The 18,764-nt window shown below is 47.2% G+C and overlaps 2 protein-coding genes across 2 annotated transcripts in view; one reads left to right on the top strand and one right to left on the bottom strand.

Annotated features, from left to right (window-relative positions):
• The window catches only part of Slc25a26 (solute carrier family 25 member 26), a 129,010-nt gene extending 127,426 nt beyond the window's left edge, over positions 1 to 1,584 (top strand). Inside the window, exon 10 of the mRNA XM_057764890.1 lies at positions 1,255 to 1,584. Coding sequence (XP_057620873.1) covers positions 1,255 to 1,372 — 118 coding nt within the window. The 3' untranslated portion in view covers positions 1,373 to 1,584. The remainder of the gene's footprint in view (positions 1 to 1,254) is intronic.
• Positions 1,585 to 2,211: 627 nt separating this feature from the next.
• Positions 2,212 to 18,764, bottom strand: part of Lrig1 (leucine rich repeats and immunoglobulin like domains 1) — a 101,529-nt gene continuing 84,976 nt past the window's right edge. Inside the window, exons 10-19 of the mRNA XM_057764877.1 lie at positions 16,831 to 16,902; positions 15,943 to 16,014; positions 13,149 to 13,312; positions 9,077 to 9,397; positions 7,422 to 7,703; positions 6,503 to 6,922; positions 5,709 to 5,834; positions 4,969 to 5,115; positions 3,790 to 4,071; positions 2,212 to 3,693 (exon numbers count right to left, since the gene is read on the bottom strand). Coding sequence (XP_057620860.1) covers positions 3,449 to 3,693; positions 3,790 to 4,071; positions 4,969 to 5,115; positions 5,709 to 5,834; positions 6,503 to 6,922; positions 7,422 to 7,703; positions 9,077 to 9,397; positions 13,149 to 13,312; positions 15,943 to 16,014; positions 16,831 to 16,902 — 2,131 coding nt within the window. The 3' untranslated portion in view covers positions 2,212 to 3,448. The remainder of the gene's footprint in view (positions 3,694 to 3,789; positions 4,072 to 4,968; positions 5,116 to 5,708; positions 5,835 to 6,502; positions 6,923 to 7,421; positions 7,704 to 9,076; positions 9,398 to 13,148; positions 13,313 to 15,942; positions 16,015 to 16,830; positions 16,903 to 18,764) is intronic.

Below are 18,764 nucleotides of genomic sequence, written 5' to 3'. Positions count from 1 at the left end.
GGGGCTGTGTATCCCGCAGGGACTCCCTGTCAATGTCCCACATCCTTAAAAGGCATGAGTGTTGGCATAATAAACAGTTGCCCTACACCCCAAGTCTCTCCACTAGTGTGCACATATGGACATCAAACAAACTGTGATAACTGGTTCGCTCCTTCTCCAGGGACTGAGCTTGGGTCATCAGGCTTGACAGCCAGCATCTTTAACCACCTCACCAGCCTAAGTTCTGATTTCCAACTTTTTCTGCATATGAAAGCACTTTTCTGGGCAGCAAGGTTTCAGTAGAAATAAGGGGTCTTTTGCCCCTCCCGCCCCTCCCTCCTCTGCAGAAATCAGTTATTTACAGCCTAGACCATGTCCAGCTGCTATTCTACTAGTTTTACAGTGCTGGCTTATCTAGTAAATCATTAGCAGATTACTTTTTTTCAGTAATGTCACAGTGGATATTTGAAGAATATCTGAACCTCTAGAACAATTCTTCTCAACTTGTGGGTTGTGACCCCTTTTTGGGGGGGGGGTGTTGAACAACCCTTTTACAGGGGTTGCCTAAGACCATCAGAAAACACAAATATACATTATGATTCCTAACAGTAGCACAATTACAATTGTGAAGTAGCAATGAAAATAATTTTATGATTGGGGGTCACCACAGCATGAGAAACTGTATTAAAGGGTCACAGCATTAGGAAGGTTGAGAACTACTGACCTAGAGAGTGGGTCGCAAACACCACGGTTCTAATTGGACTGGGATGGAGCACTGGAGTGTCCAGGACTGCCATGTATCAGGTGCTCTCTCTCCATCACAGGCATGTGCCTCTGGTGTCCTTATGTAGCCTGAACGAGATGCATTTCCGTCTTGTAGAATCACATTTGGGAACTCCAACAACAAAGTGCCACTGAGTCACCAGGACAAGAAGATAGCAGAACTGTTTAAGAACTTGGTTTGCTTCTCTGAACTGAGACCCAGAGGCTCCTCAGGTGTACCACTGGGATATACCCTTCCCAGCCTGACCTCAGATTTGTCCCTTTGACTCCATTTTTAGAGCACCATGTTGGGACAGTGGTTACCGTCTTCACATGAGAGCTCCCAGGTAGACAGCACAGCATTCAGCCATGCTAGACTGGGCTCCAGATTCTCATGCATACTTGGGAGTGTACTTAGTGTTCTTCTGAAAGGAAGGGAACCCTCTGTTAAGTGTCTGAGGGATTTGACAAGTGGGTGTGCTCAAGTGAGCAAACCATGGTTTCTGTTCCTAGGTTATTTGCAGGTGTCTTCCCACGAATGGCAGCAATCAGCATGGGCGGCTTCATCTTTCTGGGTGCCTACGACCAGACCCGCAGCTTGCTGTTAGAAGTGGGCAGGAAGAGCCCATGAAGCAGACATGTGTGTCCCTGGAGAAGAGGGCTGCTGGCTGCTGTGCAGCCCCTGCCTTCCTGTGACTGGCGAAGTCGACGCTGCAGTGTGGCACCTTGAGAGGGCTGCAGAGTGCAGCCCTGAGTGCTGTCCATGGAAACTATCCTCGGTGGACCTCCAGACCAACATCTCCACCCCTTAATAAATACTTCAGCATTCTTGTTTGATCAGTGTCCTTTGCCTCCCGCTATCTACTGAGTCACTAAAATGCAAGCGAATGGCTAGACTGGGAAAAGGAAGGAGGCTGGGGCAGGAAATGTGCATGTGGGTGTTTCTCCCCTGGGCTAATTCCTATTGTGTAAGATTATAGCTTTGTTTAAAAAGCATGAACTGCAGGTGCATAGCATACATTCTTTCTGGTAAGGAGACTGCTGTTTTTAATTACCCTTGTATTTCTCATATAAAAACATGATTATATTATTTTACAGCAGAGCACCCCAAAATCCCTAGTGTGAGAAACAGCTGCAGCACCAGTGACCGAGTGGGTGGGCAAGCGACTTTGCTGCGGGACGCAGAGCCCCATGACCGCCACTGTCCTCCCCGGAGGGCCAGCTAGAGCTGTTCCTTTGTCCTCATGGTGAGTGCAAGCAACACTGGCTGCAGGAGGGGAGGCTCAGCATATTTGGGGAGCACAAGACTTAACTAACCAGCTCCAGGTGGCAAAAAATTAGCCATTTGAGGAATGCGGCGCCGCTGCGCCTTCTGGGGCAGCAGTGTCATCTGTGATGCTCTGTCTTAAGTAGTCTCCCTTTGGGGAAAAAGAGTATTAAAAGGCAGACTAACTGCACTTAGAACAATGACTATAGCACACACTTAGTATTTATAAATGAACCTTTATTAAAGACACTTTAATGCCATTTGTTAGACACTTCAATATCTTACATGTTTTCAATGTACACTGTACCAAAATTTCTATAAATAAATAACTCTGTACATAAAAAGTAATACTTCCTCTTTCACATTGCCTCTCAGAAGCAGCAAATTCACATATTTTGTGGAAGTAACATTAATAAGCCAACTGTGGAGAATAAACTTCTGTGCTTTATCCTGGGGCACAGTGATGGCCTATGACATGGCAGTACACTGTCTCAGGCCGTCACTGTGTCAACACTTGCTTTCAGGGATTTTAAAGACTGAGTTTGCTTCCATGTAGTTTTTACTGAATTACACATTGGCACTCACAGGATGGTTAGCAATAGGGCCCCAAAGTGCAAATACACCCAGGCCTGGGACTCAGTCGTGTATAGTCCAAGCCCAGTTTCACTATATGAGGGAACATTGTGGACAGACCTGCTGGGCAGAAATCAGCTGGCCTAGAAGTGAACTTCTTTTATCCCCCACTGCAATGCTGTATTGGCAGAACTAAACCTCACTACTGGAAAATCCACAGGTGCACCCACACTGGCAGCCTCTGCCTTAATAAGCTCCAAAGACCCACTGAAGGAAAGACATTTGCTTACTTGTTCCGAGCCATTGCTTTTGGTGGATTAACAGCCCTCAACCTCTTCCTCAAAGACAGACCCTGAACCTAGAAGAAAGGCAAGTGACACGTGCACCCCACTCTACAAGGCCAGACAACAGCTGCACAGGTCTGGCCAACGCACCTGAATCTGACTAAGGGAGCACATAGCCAAAATGCCCTCCTTCTCAACCACCAGCAACAGCTAATGTGGTTTTACCTGAATTTCAGCTGTGCATTAAGGCACCAGAACTTATTCTTGACCCTCTCCAAAATTAGACAGCAACCTAATGTGAAAATATCACTGAAGGCGGGACCCATGCGCTAAGGATTAAAATAGTCTCTGTAAAAGATATATAATATATATGAAATCTCTGAAAACTCTTATGTACAATGGTATCAAATACTTTTCCTGCCTTTTGTACACAAACAGTCTCTTGCATTTCTGTGCCAACTGACACTCCACATGGAAGTTAAAACTATGTCCAGAGTGACTGACGTTTGGACACAAACTTCCCACAGCTTCTCCTACCTCTTCCCTGTAGCGATTGCTTTAAACGAGCTGAGGTAGATGAAGCCTAGCTTTTTGGTGCCAATAGCAATGGTCCCCTCCGTTTCCCAGTGAGCTGTCCTGTCAGTGGCATAGACTCAGGACTAGAGTCACAGGCCTGGGGGAGGTGGCCATTGGAAACAAGCAAGTGCTGGGCTTCAGTAGATATGGCATCTTCTATGAGCTCTGGGCTGCCTGAAGTTAATGTAGGAGAAGGCTGTAGGTCTATGGAGTCTGGTGCATGTAACTTTGCTAAAGTCCAAGAGGAATCTCCTGTTTAGGAAAACATGAGGGCATGTTAGCCTGTGCACATTAACCCCATTTGGGCTCCCAGCCCACGGCAGACATGCTTTTTAACACGATACTTACCTTTCCCATCTGGGGATGCTGCCTTGTTCTTCAGAGACAGTAGTATTCTGTCATGGTTACTCGGATAGAGGGATCCTCCAGAGTGGGTGTGAGACCCGTCAGCAGTCCCAGGGTAAGGATATTGTGGAGAGGATTCTAGGTCATGCTGCCTGAGCTCTTGGCTGCTTGGTGTACCTGGCTGTCCACTCTCTCTGGACACAGGCTGGGGATGGAAGGCTTGTTCCTGGGGCTGACTATCCGTGTCAGTATTGCAGTCACCGCATACAGCTGAGCCACTGTGTGCTGAATGAAGCGCAGAGTCAAGGGTCAATGGGAACCAGAGCCACTGAAGCCCCCATCCCCTCTCAGAGGCCTGAGTCCTGTTTACCACTGTAATCACCCTTCCCTGGAATGTACACATGGAGAGGAACTGGGCCCACACCAAGTCCTGGTCTTTTGTGCTTAAGTGAGCACCTGAAATTAATTTAGGATGCACACTTTGATCAGAGGAGAAATGAAGGGAAAGTAAAAGGGAAGATTTGCATTAGGCTTCACATAGTGGTGAATCTTCTCAACAGTCAGACATTAAGCCTTAAAGACTCAGGCAGCGGGACTGGGAGTTGGCTCAGCAGGTAAAGTGCTTGACAAGTATAAGGATCAGAGTTCAGGTCCCCAGTACTCCCAGACATGCCAGGCAGTGTGGCGGCCCATCTGTAATCTAGGGCTTGGGACGCAGAGGCAGGAAATCCTAGAGCAAGCTGGCTAGCTAGAGTAACTGATCAGTGAGCATTGGGCTTAAGTGAGAGGCCCTGCTCAATATATAAGGTGGAGAGTGACTGAGGAAGACACAGCAACCTCTGTCCAGTGGCTAGCATCTCAGAAGGCTGAAGACAGCCTGGGCTACAAAGTGAAACCTTGTCTGGACAAGACAAGACAGTCTGGGTACAAGGATGCTAACTCCCACGATTTGTGGGCCTTGCCCTGTAAGCTCCTTACAAATTTAAGAAAACTCACACTTCTGCTCGCCACACCAGACTTACCTAAGACACACAGGACTCTGAAATCAAAGGAAGCCAGAGCTTCCAGTTTGTTTTCTGAATACAATTCAGAGACAGCATGAGACCATTGATGTGCTGCTCATCAACTTACTCCTATTTCAGTGTCAAAAGCAATGGCTTTCCCTGTCACAGTGACTCCTACCTGCTGTATGTGGAGCAGCGGTCCTGTCAGCTTTCTCCATCACTTTCCAGGGCTCTCTAGTATATCCAACACACAGCTTGGGCTGCCGGCATGTAATGCTGTGCACGTCAACCTCTGGGAAGAGGCTCGAGTCTCTCAGACACACACCTGAAATGAAGCCCCTTTTTAGGTCTTTCAGCCTCTAGAGGACAGGCTACAGCTCTTTCCCAGCACCCATCCCTTGGCACCCACTGGGGATTGGTTCCTATGCTCCTCAGAGATGCCCAAATCCAAGGATGGTCAAGTCTTTTCTGTAAAATGATGCTGTCTGCACATACACTGTACATCTGTGACAGACCTTACGATCTCTACTAATAGTACCTGGTAACAGTGGAAAACCTGCATATTCTGTACAGACACAACTTTTCTTGCCTGAATTTTCAATCTGTGCTTGATTGAACCACCACATGCAAAGCACCAGCAGTACTGTAAAGCTGGTTCAGGACCTGGAATGTTCTTGGCATCTACTCTTCCTGGCAATCCTCTCTTGATTGAAGACATAGTGCTAAGCCCAGTGTAGGGACTTCTGGAGGACCAGATGTTAAAACCACAGTACTTGTACACACCAGATCCAAAGCAAAACATCTGTCAAAGACCTGGTTCACCACATACGACACAGGTGCCCAACCTACCCCGGCAAGGAGGTAAAACAGCGTCCAGGACATAGTCAGATCTGACTGTTTCACTGTTCTTGAACTTACCATTGCTTTCAATGTGCGCACTGGCCTGATGGCCACCTTCCGTCCTGACCACAGTTTCCTGCCGGTCAGAAAGGGTTCCCTGCGAGGAAAGGTAGCTCGGCACATCTGGAGGCACGATCGTTTCATCTGCAAGAAGACATGACAATGAAACACCAGGGCAGCTGCACCAATACACACACACGTGTGGTCACACAGCAGTGGCCCGAGAGCTCCACGGACTCAGCACTGCTGCTTCACCTCCTTTCCATCCTGTGGTAAAAATGGAGGACCTAACAAAATCCCAAGGTTGTGAGAACTTGGAAACAACCTAATTCATGACAACAGGCAGGGCCCTGATGCCTCTGAATCGCCATGGAGACCAGAAACTGCAGGGGCCAGCAGGTGCTTGAGTTTGAGAGCGTTCCAATTTCCTGTTATGTCCTTCAGAGTTGACATGTTGGGGGCGGGGTGGCAACGCCTCAACTCTACAGACAGAATCCATATTCCTAAAGATTCTAGAAGTCTCTTAGGTTCTAGGCAAAGCCTCAGGCCTGGCGAAATCCATGTTGGACTGCGACACTCACTACTATCGCTCCCCACTGAAAAGTCTGCCGCACTGCTGACGTGTGTTAGGGTGAGTGCCACACTGCTGACGTGTGTTAGGGTGAGTGCCACACTGCTGACGTGTGTTAGGGTGAGTGCCGCACTGCTGACGTGTGTGAGTGCCAATTGCTGACCTGTGTGAGTGCCACACTGCTGACCTGTGTTGGTGCCACACTGCTGACCTGTGTTAGTGTGAGTGCCGCACTGCTGACCTGTGTTGGTGACACTGTACTCCTCACTCTTCTTCCTGGTCTGGTAGATGATGCACACCCACACCAGCGAGGTAAGCACGATGCTGCAGACCACAGCGATGGTAAAGATGCCTATGGTGGTCCCATCCTTCCGGCAGCCGGGGGTGGGCAAAATGCTCAGTTGGCTGTGTGCTCGTTCAGTGCCCAGGGGATTAGACATCTCACAGGTATACCGGCCTGCATCCTCCACTACCACATTCTGAACAACCAGCAGCTGGTTGCCTGGAGTAAAATGGTGCCGCTCAGTGAGGCTCAGCGGGCGACCTCCCTTAAGCCAGGTGATGCGCGGTGTGGGACTCCCAGTCGCTTTGCACTGAAGGGCCACTGTTTCTCCCACAGTTACCACACGGTCTTCCAAAGGCACTGCCAAAGACGGAGTTTCTGCAGGAAGGCAGCGGAGATTGCAAGTTTATTCTACGGGGCTTGCTTGCTGGGGGTCAACTTGTTTTCCAGACAGGAGACAATCCCATACAGTAATGAAATGCCATTTGAGATCTTTTATGAGTGCTCCAAGCTTTTCAGAAGGCCAAATGTGACTAAATCCTCCTTGCCACTTTAGGAACGGCCTCAACATAGCAAAGTCCTAAAGCCTTTCCTCATACTAAACTGTCCTACTGAGGACCTGCGTCACTCACTACTCCTGCCAAGATCATACCATCCCCCACACGGAGGGATCCTTATTCAGACATACAGCTGAGTACTGTCAAGACGGAAGTTCTTGCTCATTGTCTTTTATGACCCAGAACAACTTACTGAAAAGCAGCCCCAAATTTCAAACTAGGTACAAAGAGGATACCACACTTATTCCAGAAAGCAGATGCCTCTAATACTTGAGTTTTACCCCCATCCCACCCCACCACATACACTATCAATAGCGAACCTAGGACAGTCAGGGTAGCATTTGCTGAAACAGAGCCAGCCGAGTTCTGGGCAGTACAGCTGTAGACCCCCATGTCGTCTATTTTCACATCAGTGATGAAGAACACATCATCATCTGGCATGACATGCATGCGTCGCTCACGAGCCGCAGGGAAATCAGTGCCTCCATCTTTTTGCCATGCAATCTGGGGGTGAGGGTGGCCTGTGGCAGCACACTCAAGGCGGGCTGTGGTGCCAGTCCGAATGGCAATGTCATAGGGAATTTTGGTGAATGACGGCAACACTGGGGAAAAAAATATAGGTAAAGTTATATGGGATGGCTGTATGCAGAAGGAGACTCTTGGCAAACAGACCCCCACTCTGCTCAGGCTCCAGCTCATTGCTACTCCACCATTCCCAGAGGTACCCACCTTCTCCCCATCCCAGGCACAACTCTGCTATGCTGTAGGACGGTGCTAACCACTCAAAGCATTCTGCCTCTTGTACTTCCACAATAGTTACTATGCAGGGATCCTCCAGAAGTAGAGGTCTGGGGCAGGCCTGCTCTAGGTAGCTGTCTGGAGATAGCTGGGCAACAACTCATCTGTTGTTGGGGAAAGCTGCATGTCTTCACCATGGAGAAACAAATGGACTAGCTCAGCCCTCTTGAGGAAACCCACGCGGATGGACCTATGGGGGCCACATCAGCAGTCACGCCTAGGCAGAAATATGCAGTTGACTAGCCTATATAGCTTTGATATCAATGCTGACACAGTGGACAGTATCCAGACTTGATGTCCAAGCTACTGTGGGAGTCTTACCAGCTGCCTCAGTCTCCAGGAAACACCCAGGCTCTTTCAGGCGAGCCCAGACAATCTGCCCGGCTGTGGCAGAGACTAGCTTAGAGGCACTGGAGGATGAAGGCCATGCTTCAGGTCACCCACAAGCCACTTCATCAGCCTGGTATGGAAGGCTTGCCTATTCATGCTGACTTCACTCCTCACACAACATCAAACAGCAGTCGAAAAGAAGCCACCTTAATGGGCTGAAAGGCTGGCTTTTGAGTAAGAGGGCCTTGTCATAACTTCCCTGCCCACTGGACCATCAAGTCAGGGTCTCAACTCACACTAACTCCATATCCTCTAGAGCAGCGGTTCTCAACATGTGAGTCTTGGACCCTTTAGCAAACCTTTATATCCAAAAATATTTACATTATGATTCGTAACAGTAGCAAAATTACAGTTATAAAATAGTAATGAAAATAATTTTATGGTTAGGGGTCACCACAGCATGAACTGAATTAAAGGGTAACACTTGTCTCAAGGAACGGGGACTGGCACTTGTCCCAATCTGCTTTGCATTTATTCTGAGGGCAGAAGCTTCCTCAGGATCCAGAGATTCTTGGAGTCTGGAAATCACATCTCTTGGTTTATGGAAGACAATGAACACATAAAAATAACAAGGCTTAACTCCACAATATCACTTCACGTAAATGGACTTTAACCTACAACCAAACCAAAAAGAATGATTCAGTGTGTAAAACTTGGTCTAGGACAAACCCAAGGAGGTACAAAGAAATGCACCCCACAGCAGCTTTTGTCTCCTTGCACCAATGACTGACAACCGAGAGCACAGCTTGTGGACTCTGCTTGAGAAACACAAGATGACACTGCCTACCATTCACAGTGAGCCTGGCCTTGTGTGAGTATGTGGAGCCAAAGTGGTTGGTGATGACACACTGGTAGCGGCCCTCGTGTCCGAACGTGACGCGACGGAGGTGCAGGATAGTGGTATACTCCATCACTTCGCCATCCTGTGCACGGACGTGTGCAAAGTTCTCCATGTCTGCATTGGTCAGGACCTCATTGTCCTTCTTCCAGGCAAAGGTCATCGGGGAACTGCTGCTGCTGGCTGCTGAGCATGTGAAACGGATGTCCTTGCCCACCACAGCCATGGTCGTCTCAGGCTGGGTGATGATCTGTGGCTTTGGAAAGTCATCTGGGGAGAGAAACAACCGTAAGGCACCCTGCTCTCTGTACACAGGCTGCTTGCTAGTCAAGCTAAGAAGGAACTGGGTCAGTTCTGGGCACAGTGCCAGCACAGTTCCACTAGACATGGTGAGGGCTGTGCCATGGCTCTCAGGCCTCACTGCATCCTTGGCGAGAAATAAACCCATGACTACTCAATTCATCAAACCAGCCTAGTGTTTCCTTTCGACAGCTATGCCAACGTGGCCCACTTTAAACAAAATCTTCAGGCATCATCAGTCATACTTGCAAACCTAATTGCAAAACGACAGACGTTCAATGCACTTTTGAGTTTTAGAACTCAAAAACATCCTACTGTTCAAACAGAAAAATACCACAAAAATAATTTTTTTCACATGTGTGGAAAACCATGCGCTTAATAACAATTCATGGATTTTTGATGCAAGAAAAAAGCCACACCTCAGGACAGTTAGCAGTACAGTGTTTTCATATATCCAAGTCTCCTTCCATGTTCCCAGATCTGTGACAAACTTGAAACCCAGCAGCAAGAACTAGCTCCCTCAACAGCTCCACGGAGAACTATTACTGAATGGAGCAGCTGGGAACTCTATGAGCTTGCAGGAGTATGCAGGGCAGAGGAAACCCTACTGCTGAACAACTGATGGACTCGTCAAGCACCACTGTTTAACCCCACAGCTCTTTAGGTGACCACCGCAGCCTTAGCAACTCTCAAAGGGCATCAGGTGAAAAGACACCAATAATGGGCAATGAAAACCTACAACACAGTCCTGAGAATTTAGAAGGCCACATGGTCTGACCAGCTATGCAAACACCCAGGGAAGGTTTCTAATTCCTTTCCTGTGACTGGGCTGGGGGGCTTGCACAAAGAGAAAATGGTGGCAAAACCCAAGATCCTGGGGAGGGGACAGGAGACTCAGTAAGGATATTTGTGTCCGGCTGTTAGCTAATAACTAAAATAACCAAGCAGAAACCCAAGGGGCTGTGTGGTGTGCAGGCTTTACAGCATGGTCCGAGGAGACAGCACTAAACAAACAGGAATAAGGCAGCAACTAGCCCGGAAGGCCAGCACGCAGATGTATGATCCCCACAGTGGGCAAACTGTTTGGGTTTTGTCGCCCACTTTGCAACAACAAAAGTAGGAAATACACAGATAAGAAAATGGCAGCCAGGAGACACTGTCTAAGGAATCCTAGATTCTGAACTTTTTATATCTTACTATAAAAATAGTCAACTAAGGGAACTCTATGTACTAATTAAAGACCATGAATACCTTAACAAGGAGACACATTATGAAAAGGAACCAAATGTAGTTTTAAAGTAGAATAAGTGAAATTAAAAAAAAAAAAAATCAGTCAGAGGGGCTTGACAGCAGAACTGAGCTGGCGGAAGGGTATGAACCCGAAGCAGATCAATGGAGATCTATGCCAAGAGCAAATAAAAGTGAACCCTGAGTAGATGGCAGAGGCCTGTGCCACAGCATCAAGAGGACAGCAACATGCAGATTAGCTGGAGACACTACGACAAAGATGAAGACGTTTTCAGAGAAACGGCCCAAGCACACTAACCTAATGGAAAAGATGTACCCCAGGTTCAGTGAACTACAAGTATACTGGAGAGCTATATCCAGAGGTGCCAAGACAAAGATGCACCATGGGAAACCTGTTAAATACCAAAACAGCCCCAGATCAACTCATTACATTAGAAGGATCCTCCAAAACACAAGCAGTTAACTTCTCATCAGAAATCAGAGAGGCTGAAGACAGCAGAAAGACATACCCTTACGTAGAAATTATAAACTAAAATCCCCATATCCAGTAAAAAATATCTCCCAAAGTTGGAGTAATTTAAACAGATTCAGCAATTCTATTCTAGGTATAAACCCAAGAAAACTTACATAAAGACCTGACGGTGTGCAGCACATTGTTCAAAAGGTCCAAAGAGTACTCGCAACCTAATGCCCAGCATCTGATGGGTGGACAGATACACTGTATAACATATAACAGGAGGCCATAGTGCCACTAAGTGAGTACATGTTAAGGAACGCTACACTGGCGCGTACTCAGACTAGAATGCTAGGCTAGCATGCCTGTGGTCCTGAATTCAAACCTCAGCACCATCAAAGCAGAACTAAGTTACATCTTGCCAGAAGGGGCAAGCTAAATTTTTGTATAGTACTATTTATGTCAGCTGTCTAGAACAGACTGATCTGAGACAGAACTGGACCGATGCCCTCACAAAATTAGGGATAGACTTGGGACAAGGGCAGCTTCATGGCATGGAGGTGGGGTTCTTTTAGAGATGATAAAAATATAAAATGAGTAGTAATAATGGCATTAATTCTGAGTAGTCTAAATCCATTTTCAGAAGATAGATTTTTACAGTATGTAAATTATATTTCCTCTTAAAAAGCTTTATTCAGCTACAATCCACCCCTGTAAAATATACAATTCAGTGGTTTGGTTTTTTTTGGTTTTTTTTAAATAGTATTGTCATAAATCATAAACATTTTTATTACCTCCAGCAGAGAAGACTCTGTCCTTTTTAGCTCTTCCCTGTCTACCTCCATCTCCACTGCTTCCCATTCCAAAGGAACTGGTAACGTCCTCCTCGTGCCTCTGCATTTCCCCTTACTCTAGGCATTCCACGTGATTCCATGCACTTGTGTGACCGCTGTCAGAGTCCATCCATGCTGTGAGATGGACTAACTGACCTGATGGCCAATGGGACTGCTACCCGCCTACTGTCTATCATGGGGGTCTGGGTAGCTCCAGCTCGGGCTGTTATGAGAAACACTCTCCAAGTACTTAGTCAGCGCTGCTCCGCCCCCTGAATCTATAACCCTGGATTCTACTTTGGGAACTGATGTGGAAGAGGAAGAGTAGATAAGAGGACACTTGTCTCACCTCAGACAGTCATAAAGAAAAAGAAAAGAAGTTGGACAAGAGGCTCTGGGACATCCATGCTGCTGGATGGGGTCCTAACTAGCGCTGTCCAGGAAGAGATCGGAAGCTCAGTGAGGCCGAGGGAACCAATGACAAGAGGATCACACACGCAACTCCTGCTCAAAGCAACCCAGACAAAAGAATTCTCGTTCTTGGAATCCGTTTTCTTATCTATGTAGTTATGTTAGTGCGGCCAGAGCTAGCCTATGTGTGTTTCAGCTGTTCTGCATTTTCTGTGCTCTTTGTAACTATACTTGGATCCTGACCACCCCTGCTCACAAAGATGGTGGAGGAAGAAAGACTCTCACCAGTGCACATTTCAGTGGTTTGGACAAACGGCAAGAGTACAAGTCAACATCGAGGAATTATTTTTACTACAGTGGCTGTTCTCCTGAGACCCGCTCTTCCTGTGTTTAACCTCTCATTCTTAGGGATGGAAAGAAATACACATTGAAACCCCATCCTCATGCACTGCGTAAATTCACAGCCAAACCCAGGCACCAGACCCTTTTGAAAAGGCTAGAACTATCTTCCCGTAACCGATTATTTAGATTTGTAGCTGAACCTACTCCCTTCTAATTAAATACATGTACTCCAAGAACCACATAATGAGGTATCGTACAGTAAATACATGTGGTTTCCGTGGGAAATAAATTGCACCCAGCAGCTAATCTGTAACCATGGACTACATTAACTACCGCCATAGGAATGAGTCTCATAATGAGCAGTTCCTTCTGGCCTCTCTGCCCTTTATCCAGCAAACAAACAAAAAAAATCAAATCTCAAAGAAAATCTTACCACACACGAAACTGTCCGGCAGCACTGAGAAAATGCTCTGGCCTTTCAGTGACTCTGGGTGGGCACAGGTGGCTGTCACAAAGGCCTGTAGCATCCTGCCCACTAGCCATGGGGGCAGCCACTTGAGCTGGCAGTCACACAGGAAGCTCTCACTGCTGATGTGGCTGGAAGAGAAACAAGAGATACTTAGCCTGTATCCATTGGGGGTGGCTCCCTCACACAGAGAGAACAAAGCATTGCAACCAATCAGCTGAGAAGTTGGGATATCAAACTACAAAAGGAATGCTATTCCTCATGGCTTTCTCCAGTGACCTAGGACAGCTCGTGCTTCTGATGGAGTCAGAAGGGCAGAACCCAAGATGCTGCATGTCTAGCAACCCCCAAGAGAATGCTTGTCCTAAGACCACACTTGGAACAGTAGCACCTAGTGAGTCTACCCATGTCCTAAGGGGGTCAAAGCTCCTGTCACCCTGGGGATGCCTTCTAACCTGCTGTGATCGTGAATGTGTCCCACATGGGAAGAGCACTGCCTGCCACTGGCTCTCCACATTTCTGATAAGCTGTACTGAACTTCCTAGCTGAAGCAGACTTTAAATCCTATAGCAAATCCTACGAAATCTTTTCCTAAATGGCTGTTATCTTTTTATTTCACAAAACTGTAAATGTTTTAACTTCCAACCCCAAGCGTCACCAGCGCACCTTCCTCTTGCCCGTGTTTACCCTCACACCAGCAAAATTCGGCTCCACCTCCAACACAGTGTTTGCAAGTTCACTGCTGCAGCCCAGCAGGCACGAAAACGCTCAACTTTGATTTTGTGAGGCTCCAACCAAAACAGAGAACATTTTCATTTTTCAGCAGCTGGGGTTATACTTCCAAACAGAAATCAGAATGGCCATCTGAGCGGACATTCCTTCTCCAAGAGTCACTCAGATAAGTCACCCAGAGTCTAGCTGCCCGAATCTTTAAAGACCTGGAGTCTTGAGTTAAAGAGTGACACTGGCCGACAGCCAAAGACGAGCAGACAGTGAATGTGTGGGCTTCCCATCATGAACTGCCTGGGGTACGTGGTGACAAAGGGGGCAATTCCAAGCACATCCTACTCCCACAACAACAAGTGAGCTAGCTTTGATGTCTAATGAACAGTGATGGTATGGAACTGGTAAATAGCACACAGCCTATGCTGACCACACAGAGTAAAGCCTCCTCCTTCCTCCTATTCTCATATCCCCACCTCAGCCTCTCCAAATCACCTTAGAAAATATTTTCCCAAAGACTCAACTATTTATCTAAAAGCACTAAAGTAGGGATGCTGATCCCTCTTTGACAACAGTACCAGTATGAGGTTTTTACACCTTTCACTTGATGGGCAGGTAGTATCCACTGAAAGATATCTGAAAGGCCGTCCTGCTAAGGGAATACTGTGCTGGCAGAGGCCATCAACACTACGCATGAAAAAGTGACTAATTCATACACCACACAACAAGGCAAATGTCACAGGAATGAGCCCCGTGTGGTGGCTGGCTGTCAGAAACACTTCTCATCAAAAGATACTTGTGTGTGGTGGAGCACAACAGACAAGGAAAGGGCACAGCGAACAAGGCTGGGACATTGCTGGAAGCTGGGACAGAGATATATTTAAATTTATTTAAATTTTAGTCATAGGAACAAATTGAGGGGGAAAAAAACCTCATTCAACCCTTGAACAGAGTTTGTAGGAAGAATCAGGCTTTGTACCACATTCAGTATACCTGCTGGGTTCAGCACTAAGGTTTTTAGTGAGGCCCACCCCAGGGAAGAGGCCAGGCTAGACCCAGCAAGATATGGGTACTAGGAATGGGAAGGTCTTCCTAAGTGATGAGTGTGAGGCCCAGAAAACACAGGAAATGACTGGAGTAGACACCAGGGAGATCACTAGTTCCTGGTCAACCAGGCATCCCATAGGTAGAGGCGAAGGCCAGGCTGTGAATGGTAGGACCGTGACCTATAGATTCCAGTCATTTCTTCACTCAGGCAAAACTTCATGCCTCCAACCAGCCCAGTTTTTCACTGGCTTACATTGTGCATTTTCATGATTACAACTCAAAGTGTGTTTCTAATCATTGCTTGTAAATTTACCCAAAGGCTGACTAAGGGCACAAAATAACCTGCTGCGATCTGATGGAGAAGAAAATGATCAAGCAAAGTGAACCTCTTTCTCCAACCAGAGGACTGGGCCCAGGACCAGCCATGGTTTAAGAACACGAAGCAGTTGAAGGGAAAACAGGCAAGAAACCAAGGTTGAGCATCCAGAATTAGGCCATAGACACCAACTCCTTCAGGAAATCCTTCTCAAATACAAAATCAAACCTAAAAGATCAAACGAAATTGGTATACCTAAAAAGGTGATGATCCATTTTACAGAAGAGATTTTATCTTACATATCAGCAAGGCCTTAGTAGACTCTGGCCTGCAAGCCCACTGTCTGTTTCTGTTGGTATGAATCTAGCAGCACACAGCTGCATCCGTTTGTCTGTGTATTATTACTGCTGTCTGCTGTAATAACATATCTGAGTAGTCATGACCCAGCCCCTATGACCCAAAAACTCCAAAATGCTTACTACGTTAGCAATTCAGAAAAAAAAAATGGTACCCCTATCCAGAGTTAAGCCCCATGAGGCATTTTTCTTTTAACTTACATCTAATCTATAAATGATCAGAGCTATTATATAAAGTGAGCACAATGCAATTACAGGTTTTGCTTATTCTCAGAGTCTCCACATATGTCAATCAGGCCATGGATTCCCAAGTACTCACAGCTCTTTAAGATTCTTCATCTTTGCAAAGGCATCAAACTGGATAGACCTGATTGCATTCTCTCCCAGGTTCCTGAAATAGAACACATAATTTGTCCATAGGAACTATGGACAGCTGTCAAGTGTGTGGCTGAGTGAGGACAATCAGGGGTTTTCCAGGCCAGCCCTGGTTCACAGATGACCCATCCACAGGAGCAACCCATGCACCATGTGGCAGATCCATTGGGAATGGCTCTCAGTTCTCTTGTTTATGCAAGCACACAGAACGACTTGGAGACCAAGTCAACCATAAGAGCAGCCTTGAAGCTAGGTAGAAAGCTGAGAAAAAAAGTTACCCAGCAGAACAAAGGCTAACCTTGATTCAAAGAAGAATAAAACTAAGAACCAGGCACTGGGCATCCACTCCCAACAACAGTATAAACATCTCAGAACTAGTGCTGCCTACTTCGTTCCAAGGTCCCTTAGGCAAGCATCCCTCCCAGTAGGAAAGCTCCCTGCATGTGCTAGAAATGGCTTAGCTGCTAAAGGGGAGGGGTGCTGCCTGGCTTTGCCAGGATAAAGTATCCTTATGGAGTAGCAAGAGCTCAGGGACCCTGCAAGGAGTCTGATGCAGGGTGATGTAGCCCAGCAGGTGGGACAAAGGAATTTGTTCCAATACCAATTGAGTTAATTAAGAGAACGCCAGCAGACTATGTGCTTTGTGAGTGTTCCTGGCATAGGCAAAATAAAGGCCAAAGTTGAAGCTGACTTATAATGAGAAGGAAGCAGATGGTGTTTCCAAACAGCCTGTTTCTTGGTTTACAAAGAAGCGATTAAATTGCTAGCAGACTTCCCCAGCAGCCATGTTTATCAGGCCTGTGGGGAGGGCAGGGTCTGGCAGGATACTTACAGGTGTTCCAGGCCTTCCAGCCCTGAGAATGCTCTCTTAGCCACAGATTTGATCTTGTTTCCAAACAGAGTTCTGTAGTTTCCAAACATCCAGGCCCAAGGTAGACAGGATGGGGACGAAGGCGCATTAGGAAAAAGAAAACACATCATTAGGGCAGTGCTACCTGACAAGTGTCTGAGAGGGGGTGCAACGCTGACCTGTGTGGGGATCACAGAGCTGCAGTACACAGGCCATCCCCACTCTGAAATTAAATACCTATTACAATCTCATGCCGATGACAGGCTGGAATCGCATGTTCCACTCGGTCTTAAGAGACCCCTTGTAGTGTCAAGTAAAAATCACCATGGCTACCCCATGCTGTCTGTCCTAGGACCACCCAAGGCAGGAAGTCTGTCAAGGTGGCAGTCTTGCAGGGGAAACAGGCTGGTCCCGTTTCAGTGAGAAGTAGAGTCGGGAGCAGTGTAAACCAGCACTGAAGTCTGCCATTCCCCTCCATGCTCTGTGGCATCAGGGTCCCAAGTGACCAGAAGAGAACAAGAAGATGGGCATCCATCCAGATGACCCCATAGGTCTTTACATCTGCCATGCACTTCAGTGGCCAGGATGCAGCTGTCCTGATCTTTACCCTTACCCTTAGGGCCTGGAGAAGAGGACCTGTACTCTGGCTCTTGAGTGAGAGCCCAGAATTTATATGCAGTAGACTAAAAGTTCATTAAATCCCAGGTAGTTGGGGTGTCACAGTCTACTTTCCAGGTAAATAAAGTCTGTACCCTTGGGCATTCGAGCATGGGACAGGACTGTCACTGTTCTAATCCTGGCCTTAGCAGTGAGTATTGAGTTAATATACACAGTGTTCCTTTTACTGGCTATGAAGCTCAGAGCTCCCATCCAAGGGAGACCCTCGAGTATGCTGAACAATTAAATACAAAGTTCCTTCCTTTGTTATTGAGGACTTTGATGAGAGGCAGATATCTCTCGGGACAACCAAAAGTGGTACTTGTCATCAGCTCTGCCCCTTCAGTTTAATGTCGTCTAGGATTTTCTAACAGGCATGTTAAGCAGGCCGGATGCCTGGGAAATGTCAAAGTCCACAAGGCCAGGCAGCAGTGTTAGAGTGGACAGAGGAGCCCATGGACAAAGCTAGGCTGGCTCGATTCTTCCCGAGAGAGGTATTTCTTGTTGAGGATTTCCAGCAGAACCAGGGATACAATCTGGACTAGAGACTAGCTAGCCTTCCACCCATGTAAGTCTGTCCCAGTAAGAACCAGGAATATCATCTGGACTACAGGCTGGCCATCATCCACCTATGTAGGACTGAGGCCATGAGGGAGGCTGAGTACCAGTCTGTGGCTAGAAACTAATGAAAGGTGACGTGATATACCAGGTTGTACCATGGCCAGGCCATCACCCACCACGTGGCCTGGCTCTGAAGGGACAGACAGTACAGGGCAGAAACAGGGCTAGCCTACAAGACACTGGCTTATACCCCAGAACAGGCTCAAACAAGGCAAGGAACACAGACAGAGGTGCCAGTTCCACCTGCTCCCCAGGGCATCACTGAACCACACCATAAGGCTTCTTTAGAAACAAATTCCTGCCCCGAGGGCTTCAGCAGTCAGTTCAGCCTTTAGACAAAGCAGCCCACTGTTTCCAGCCTTAGTAAAGTAAGGTGAAGGGCAAGCAGGCGAATGGCCTCTCTACTTTCTTCTTTCACGGGCAATCTGTGTAGACACAGAAACCATCTCAACCTGAAAACACTTCCACAACCCACAACCTGGAATTCTTACTTTAAATAATAAACCAAATGCCCAGAAACCCAGTGGCTATGTTCACTTTGGCTCCTTAGCCACAAAACTAGCAGCAATTAACAGCTCACGGGGCCCTGAACCCCAAGTGTGTCTGCAAGACTGCCAATTCCTGCGCTTACTCAGATC

The sequence above is a fragment of the Chionomys nivalis genome, chromosome 1 (genome assembly GCF_950005125.1).
Source record: "Chionomys nivalis chromosome 1, mChiNiv1.1, whole genome shotgun sequence".
NCBI lineage: Eukaryota > Metazoa > Chordata > Mammalia > Rodentia > Cricetidae > Chionomys > Chionomys nivalis.
The sequence above is the reverse complement of the archived record's forward strand: the minus strand, read 5'-3'. Positions and strand labels throughout refer to the sequence as shown.